General features: G+C 45.4%; 1 protein-coding gene across 3 annotated transcripts in view; it reads left to right on the top strand.

Moving 5' to 3' along the window:
• SRD5A1 (steroid 5 alpha-reductase 1) overlaps positions 1–8,184 on the top strand; it is a 35,315-nt gene extending 27,131 nt beyond the window's left edge. For all 3 annotated transcript variants that reach the window (XM_001144570.6, XM_016952929.3, XM_016952930.4), the window contains 2 exons: positions 1,417–1,567; positions 6,824–8,184. In XM_001144570.6, coding sequence (XP_001144570.1) covers positions 1,417–1,567; positions 6,824–6,890 — 218 coding nt within the window. In that variant the 3' untranslated portion in view covers positions 6,891–8,184. The remainder of the gene's footprint in view (positions 1–1,416; positions 1,568–6,823) is intronic.
• The last annotated feature ends 611 nt before the right edge of the window (positions 8,185–8,795 follow it).

Here is an 8,795-nt window from a genome sequence, read left to right on the forward strand (position 1 = left end):
AAAAAAAAAAAAAGGTAGCCAAAAGCCCTCATGCATGTAAGTTGCAGTGTGCTCAGAGATGTAGTCTCTACCCTATGCTGCAGTATTTGTTGAAATTGGTCTTATGACTTAGGGCGTAATAGGTTTGTCTTTTTTTTTTTTTTTTTTTTTGAGACAGAGTCTAGCTCTGTCACCCAGGCTGGAGTGCAATGGCACGATCTTGGCTCATTGCAACCTCTGCCTCCTGGGTTCAAGCGATTCTCATGCATCAGCCTCCCGAGTAGCTGGGACTACAGGTGTGTGCCATCACACCTGGCTGATTTTTGTATTTTCAGTATAGACAAGGTTTCACCATGTTGGCCAGGCTGGTCTCCAACTCCTGACCTCACATGATCCACCTGCCTCAGCCTCCCAAAGTTCTGGGATTAGAGGTGTGAGCCACTGCGCCCAGCCTAATTTTTTTTAAAAAAAGCTCTGTCCTTATATGCCTTCAGAATTTTCTCAGCTCTGCAGACATAGTGTCCAGTTGGAACCTGGGGCAGATCACGCCAGGCCTCTCTAAACACACTTGAGTAACCACAAAGCTACAGCCTGAGGGTGAGTCCCAAGTCCAAGGAGGGGCCTCCTGCCCTCCCTCTCTGCTGGGACCCTTCTCCCCACCCCTCATCTGGTCTTTGGAGTGTGCCAGCCATTGCTGTCTGCCACAGGGCCTTTGCTGCATCTCTTCTCCTGCCTGGAGCACTCCTGAGAGCACCTCCAGCACCTGCCAGGCTGGCCCTCACCTGCAAGCCTTGAATCGACCCTCACCTTCCCTGTGAGGCCTGTTGCCAGCCACTCTGTGATGGTGACCTCCTCCACCCCATCCCAGCTCCGGGGCCCCCTCACTCTGCCCTGCCCCTCGCTACTCCTCCCCCTCCATGAGCTGTGTGCTCTCCTTGTTCATGACACTGGAGTTCATGGTTCTAGATGTGGGGAGGGTGTCTGTCCAAGTGCCTGGGCAGGGCATGGCCCATAATACGGACTCAGTGCATTTGTGAAGATGAGATGAATGAATGAATCTGTGCTTGAAAATGAATATCTTTGTCACTCATTGTGCTAGGGTTCTATCTAGGTCCATTTTACATGGTTTACTCTGTATTCTCTGCTTGCATGATCCATCAACAGGTGCACTGGTTTATTGGTGTCTTCCACTGTAACTGTACGTGTGTGTATTCACATAGACAGGTATTGATATACATGTGTAGTTGATGATCAGAAGTTGTGATATGAATTAGTAAACCATGTAACGCTGGATATGTCTTACTGATTAACATTCTGTAAGGACAATATTTTTCCGTTCTTGAATTTATGTTCTCCAGGTAAGTATTCACTAGCATCTCTGAAGTCCGTATTTCATTTTGTAGTAAATGCACTACTTTGGTCTGTGTTTTCTTCTAGGAGGCTTATTTGAATACGTAACTGCAGCCAACTATTTTGGAGAAATCATGGAGTGGTGTGGCTATGCCCTGGCCAGCTGGTCTGTCCAAGGCGCGGCTTTTGCTTTCTTCACGTTTTGTTTTTTATCTGGTAGAGCAAAAGAGCATCATGAGTAAGTTTTAAAACACTTTTACCATTTGTAATTTGTTCTTTGACTATATTATTACCATTTTTCAGGCTAGATTTTTGAAGTGTTAATTTAAATCGCTGAATTCCAGTTTATTCTGTGCTTTGGCCAAACAAGTACAAAACCAAATAGCTGTAGAATCACCTAGCTCTAGGGAATAATCAGGTCCACATCAGCACAGTTGTTCTCTATACCACGTCCTTAGCCTCTCTGAATTGACATTGCTGAATTCAGTGGTCAAGTTAGACACCAAGCAGGGGATTCAGGGCTCTGAATGGGAAATACTGATTAAAACAGATCCCTGACTGAGCAATAGCCAATGGCCAGCTTGCGAATGCTGCAGGTTGAGGAAGTCCTGAAGAGGAAGGTGAATCTCAGAGCCCAGCGACACTGGCAGAACTCACGCACACAAGAGCTCTCCAGCTATGTGGTGGCTTAGGCCATGGCTCTGAACCTGGGGTCCTTGATGGGCTACAGAAGCTCTGCATGCCCCCTAAAATGACATCATTTTCCAGAGACCGGGTCCTTGGCTTTTATCTGATCCCCCAAAAGGCTTGCGAGCCATTTGACCAACACACTCATAAAGAAATCAAAGGGACTGGGCGCGGTGGCTCATGCCTGTAATCCCAGCACTTTGGGAGGCCGAGGCTGGTGGATCACTTGAGATCAGGAGTTCAAGACTCGCCTGGCCAACATGGTGAAACCCCACTTCTACTAAAAATACAAAAATTAGTCAGGCATGGTGGCGGGCACCTGTAATCCCAGCTACTCGGGAGGCTGAGGCACGAGAATCGCTTGAACCTGGGAGGTGGAGGCTGCAGTGAGCCGATACCGCACCACTGCACTCCAGCCTGGTTGAGAGAGTGAGACTCAGTCTCAAAAAAAAAAAAAGAAAAAAGGAAAAGAAATTGAAGGATGTCAAGGCTGAAGTGAATTTAGAGAACATCTTTCTAATCCAATGGATGAGGAAACTGAGGTTCAAGGAGCAGAGTCTGAGGCCAGTCAGGAGCCCCATCTCATTGACGGGAAGAGATCTCAGGAGCAGCGTGGGATCTTTACCTGCCCAGACATTGGCGCGTGTCCCTGACAATAAATGATGGAGACTGGGCTTAGCAAGCGGCCAGCCTGGTATGCACATTTACTATGTCCCCTGAGCCACCCACTTCATCCACTCAAAACATCTAATCGAAATCTCCAACGCTGCTGATGCTACGAGGTGTGCAAAAATGTATAACTCTGTCCTACTTCATGGAGTTTATCATCTTTTTTGGGACTAAGGACAGAGAGAAAAAGCTAAAAGAAAAATAGATTGATATGGTATAGTGGGAAGAGTACCTAGGTGTACTTCCCAGCCTCACCACGAGTTTGCAGATGCAAAGGATGATTATTGGAGATAAGAAGAAGAAAGGTCATATCTGAAGTATCTCTTTGTCTAATTTTTTTTTTAAGACAGCGTCTCGCTCTGTCACCCAGGCTGGAGTGCGGTGGCACAATCTCAGCTCACTGCCACCTCTGCCTCCCAGGCTCAAGTGATCTTCCCACCTCAGCCTCCCGAGTAGCTGGGATTACAGGCACGCACCACCAGGCCTGGCTAATTTTTTATATTTTTTGTAGAGTTGTGGTCTCACTATATTGCCCAAGCTGGTCTTAAACTCCTGGACTCAAGTAATCCTCGCACCTCAGCCTCCCGAAGTGCTAGGATTCGAGGCGTGAGCCAACGTGGCTGGCCTCTTTGTCTAATACTTGAAGAAGTGATAGCATAAATGTGAGCTCTAAGAGCAGCACCCCGCATTCTTCAAGACACTCCATCGTGCCAGTGGCCTGGTATTTTCACGCATAGACAGTGAGGAGAGAGTGAGATCAGAGAGCCACGACCTACCTAAATCCCAGAGCTGCTGAGAAAAACAGAGGGGTCTGCGGAAAGTTGAGTGAGTGCCGAAGGCAGAGAGGGTTTGAGAAGGAGGCTCAATGCCAGGCATGGCAGAAAACACTGTGGGCCAGGAATGGGCCTTCTTTGCTGGGAACTGTGTCTGCCAGAAGGTCATATGAGAGTCCTAAGCCCTGGCACCTGTGAAAGCGACCTTACTGGAGAACGTTATCAGTTGAGATGAGAAGGGGAAACGTGGATAGACGTACACCAGGTGATCACACAGAGTGGGAAGGCCGTGCGAAGATGGACACAGAGGCGGGGGCGATGCAGTCATGAGCCCAGGAACACGTGGCGCCACCAGAGCTGGGGGAGATGGGACTGGAACCTTCCCTGAACCTTCAGAGGGAGCGTAGCCCTGCTGCCACCTTGATTTCCAACTTCTGGCATCCAGAACTGGGAGAGAATCAGTGGCCATTATTATAAGCCACCCAGTGTGTGGTTAACTTTGTTCTAGCAGCCACAGGGAACTGATACGCCAGCCTTGCAGCCATTTAAAATTGACTGGGAAAGTAAGGGCAGGAGTATGATTGGTGAACCCCTCTGTTTTCTCCTCCGCCAGATGACTTTGTTGTCACAGGTTTGGTTGAGATACACGTTATCACTCTAACTATACATTCTACAATCTCACTTCCTCCCCTCTGCGCCCGCTGCTCCCAGACTGCACCTGGCCTGGGCCTCCCTTCCCGGCGAAGATGCCATCCTTTTACATTCCTAATATTTGATGTGAAGAAGTGAGTAATGGCTCATTTCTCATTAAAAAAAACAAATGAGATAACACTGACGTTTAAAAAAACACGGATCAGAGTAAGATTGAACACAGGCACACCAAGTCAGTGGCAAAGATGTTTTCTCAAATGAAATCAGGAAACAGGAAAGCCCCTCTCAGTATTTGAATATGAAACATATAGAAATGGAAAATAAATAATTCAGTTATCTAAATGAAAGTCTTTGCTAATGAAAACCCAAAGATATTCTTTGCAGAAGAATTCATGAGTTGAAAGAGCTCTTTGTCATTCATTTGCTGTTTAAATTGGTGTCAGTGTGAAACCAGTTTTAAGCCCTGAAGAATTAATCAATTCAGTTTTGCAGAAGTATGTTCAGAAATGTAGGACTTACAAGCTGAGAATAAAATAAAAACTCCTTTTTAAAAAATATTTTCATAAACCCAACTAATTAAGCCATCAAATAAAAGTATTCCAAAAGAAAACATGCCAAGGATCTATTCCTTGCACTCCATTTGATGGATTATAATGTTCTTTTTTTTTTTTTTTTTGAGACAGTCTCGCTCTGTCGCCAAGGCTGGAGTGCAGTGGCGCGATCTCGGCTCACTGCAAGCTCTGCCTCCCGGGTTCACGCCATTCTCCTGCCTCAGCCTCCTGAGTAGCTGGGACTACAGGTGCCCGCCACCATGCCCGGCTAATTTTTTTGTATTTTTAGTAGAGACGGGGTTTCGCCCTGTCAGCCAGGATGGTCTTGATCTCCTGACCTCGTGATCTGCCCGCCTCGGCCTCCCAAAGCGCTGGAATTACAGGCGTGAGCCACCACGCCCGGCTGGATTATAACGTTCTAAAAACAAAATTGTATTCAATGAAATCTTTCTATAATAATCAGTATTTAAATTCATAAATGATTGCATTGATAGTTAATGCATTGATTTCTAGGTCAGAAACAGTCAACTGTGCTGGGTTGCTAACAAATATTCTCTTTAAGGGCAAAATTTAAAGGTATTCTAAGGAGTAAGAAAAATTTAATCATTTAACAATAAATATTTTATTTCTATATAATGGTTTCTGTGACATACACTTAACCTCTTCAGCCAACATCCCTTCATTGTGTGAGAACACCCTGACCTCACACATGTTCTTTCTGATGTCACGGAGCCCAGCCTTGCTGCCCAGCCTGGTGGGGGGGCGCGTTTTCTCGGCATCCTGCGGCAGTCCTGTGTTTCCCATCTCCCGCCTGCCCCCTCGTGTTTGCCCATTTCAGGCTCTCCTGCTGTCTGTCATGTACTCTGCCCTTGCCTTTTCGGGCCAGGGTGCCCATCTTCCCACGGGCAGTTTCTGGGAGAGAGGCGCTCACCTGCTATGTCACTGTGCGGCGGCCAGTGCCGCTGGCCCATGGGGAAGCTCTTCAGCACTTGCAAGTGCTGGATGGCCTGGATCCCAGCAGGCCTGTGAACACCTTCAGCCTCTAACCAGCGAACATGTTTGCAATGCACTTTCACAGGTTTGACACCGGCTGTTAGGCTTGGCCACTTTGTATGTTGGGCACTCGTGGGTCCATGCGCCACCACTGAGCCACGTAGCTGGAAAGGCTGCAGTCTCGAGGCCTCATGCCAGGGGAAGTGACGCTTGACCCGGAAGTCCTGACCAACTTCTTAGAATTGTTCTTATTACATGCCTTTTTGGGGACACAGAACATACAAAAGTAAACGTGGCCGCCCAGTATGTTCGAATTCTCTATTTGTGGATTCTGGTGTTAAACTTAACTAAGACCAGCAGGGTTTTGCCAACTCCCTCTCAGTTTCTCGTCCTCATATGTTTCTACCACATTAACAATGAGCTAATTGCTTTCTATCATGATTTTTAGTCTGTTGTTTAATCTTTCTGTGTGTGTTTATAGAAACTCCCTTTCTCCATCTTGTCAAATTATTTCTAATTTTTACTCCATGCACTTAGTTGCCACCTTTCCCAACTGGCTATTATCCCCAAAACAAATGAGCACGCCTGCATTGATACAATTTATATCAAAACGGAAAATAATGTTTGTTTCGAGCACAAGGCTGAATGGTGGACAATGCCATATTGCATTTCCCCAGATTTCACTGAATCCTTACTAAGAGCGTTCATGAGCCTCCTGGTATGCAGCTGGGTGCCCACTCTACACACCCTGGGCTAGGCCAGTAGTTCCCAACTGCAGGCTGGAGAAAACTGCTGGAGTCACCAGCAGATATTCAGGAAGCACCTACTTGGTCCTGCCCCTCCTCCAGCCTGCATGCTTTCCCCAGGGGCTGAAAAGACAGCTCCGCAATGTGCTGATCAGTATTTTCATCAAATGTCAGTAATTTTCCTTCCAGATAGAAAGGTGAATTCTATGGGCTACTTCTTCTGAATCACACTTTATGATTAGATATATTTAATTCTTCATGATAATAGGCAAAATTAAACTATAAGTATGAAATGCCAAAGTTTTTGTTACTACATTTTAAAAACTGAGTATTCTTTTGTAATGAAAAATATTGTCACTTTTGTTAGCATCGGTTAAATGTCTAAGCGACAGAATTATTTCCTTTTTTAATTTTTTTTTCTTAGGTGGTACCTCCGGAAATTTGAAGAGTATCCAAAGTTCAGAAAAATTATAATTCCATTTTTGTTTTAAGTGCGTTTTCCATGAAATTATCTTCAACTTGAAGCTTTCCAATGGCGCTTCTCTGTGGACTTTGTAAATAAGTTATATCTTTGTAATTTTCCTGCTACTTTATCATTTGCAAGATGTCCTCTAGGAATTTTTTTTCTAGTAATTTTGCAGTCTACCTAATAAGTACCTAAATACGCTGAAATGGAGGTTGAATATCCTACTGTGTAACAGGTCAGAATTTCAAGCTCTGGGTAATAACTGCTGATATTTTTTCTACTTTCGAATTTACCTCTTTTGGCTATGTCTTGCCAAGTGTGTATGAGACTAGACTTTACAACTGTCTTTGATGGCATTTTCAGAACAATAAATGTCACAATCCCTTCTATAGCCCCCTACAGTGATCCCTTCAAGGTCAACTGCAGTGTTGCTTCCCTCCCCCTATAGGGCTGGAATCTGTCTAGGAGCCCTCTCTCGGAGGCCACAGAGGCTGGGGGTAGCCATTGTGCAGTCATGGCCCGGGGGAAACTTGCCAACCTTCGTGTCAGGTGCTGTGTGTAAGTGGAGAACTTGGGGATAGAGGAGGAAGCTCCTCGTGGCCCTTCCAAGGTGAGGCAAAGGCATCTGGACTTGTTCCAGCCCAGCCCACCGGGTGACATCACCGGGCAGGGAGGGGTGCTGGTGGCGGTTCATAGGGAGTAAGCTGCTCTGCCTGTGTGAGGGGCTCCTGGGCCCTAAACAGGCACCTTTAGGCCATGGGTCACTCACCGTGAGCCATCAATGTGCTCTGGTCTGACATGGTTTCTCTCTGTCTTCTAGTCTAGACCTAGTTTTTTTGTTCTGTTCCCCACGTATGGATATAGTAGAGATTGTTGTCTGTGAAATTTCTCCTTTGTAGATTTTGAGTTTTCCCTTGTAGTGTAAAGAATGATCACTTTCTGTAACAATAACAAGACCACTTTTTAAGATTTATCCTGTTTGTTCTTTGTTGATTGAAACATAATAATTGTTAAAATTCTCTACAGCCTTCTTTTTCTTCCATAGTTAATCTTCCTTCTAATAGTTTTTGCTTTCTGTTTTGCTGTTGTTGCTTTGCAAAGCTTTCCCCTCATAGCCTGTACCTGTTATCAATATAAAATAATCTTCCTGTTGAATGCTTCATGACTTGAATTCTACTTTGATAAAAACATTGCCATACTGCTTTTTATCTTGATGAATTCATCTGGCATTGCTTTGCCTTATCATCTCATCTGGAGTTTTTAAATGCCATTTGTTTCAGTTGTCTTTAACAACATAATAAATAGACTTTGCCATTTAACAAGGTAGCTCAAATTCTTTTACTAATTGTTACATCAAAACATTCTTTCATCATATTTCCTGTTTTTATTTGGTTTTTTCAACTTCTTCTGTTTACTTTCTACAGTGATTTGGAAAGGAGATTTCCTTTAAAACAAACAAGCTTATTGGGAATGGCTTTTATGATGTTTAAAGTAGCCTTGAGAGCTTCCAGTTAAATCTGATGAGCTGAACATACACCTTTCCTTCTCCCCTCTCTATCCTGACCCCAGTTGAAATCACCTCAAAGGAATTTAGGTGGGGGAGTGGCCCCATAAAGAGAGTGAGAGAGAGTCACCACTGCAGATGGACCACAGCACGGGTGGAGATGGGCCTGATGTGGCAGAGCAGAGAGGCCATGACAGTGCGCGCCCTGTGGAGACCCTGGGTCCTCACATCTGGGCTGACAGAAGGCAGAGGGAAATGAGCATCTCAAAGTGAGACCAACTAAACATGGCGCCTGCAGCAGAAAGCAGTGTCCTCTGCACCCCCACTCTCCAGGGAGAGGACAGAGAGCCCAGAAATGAGCCATGTGCCCATTGCCGGGGAAGAGAAGGTAGGCTGAGGAGGTGGCCTTTCCTAACACAAAAATTA

The sequence above is a fragment of the Pan troglodytes genome, chromosome 4 (genome assembly GCF_028858775.2).
Source record: "Pan troglodytes isolate AG18354 chromosome 4, NHGRI_mPanTro3-v2.0_pri, whole genome shotgun sequence".
Taxonomy (NCBI): Eukaryota; Metazoa; Chordata; class Mammalia; order Primates; family Hominidae; genus Pan; species Pan troglodytes.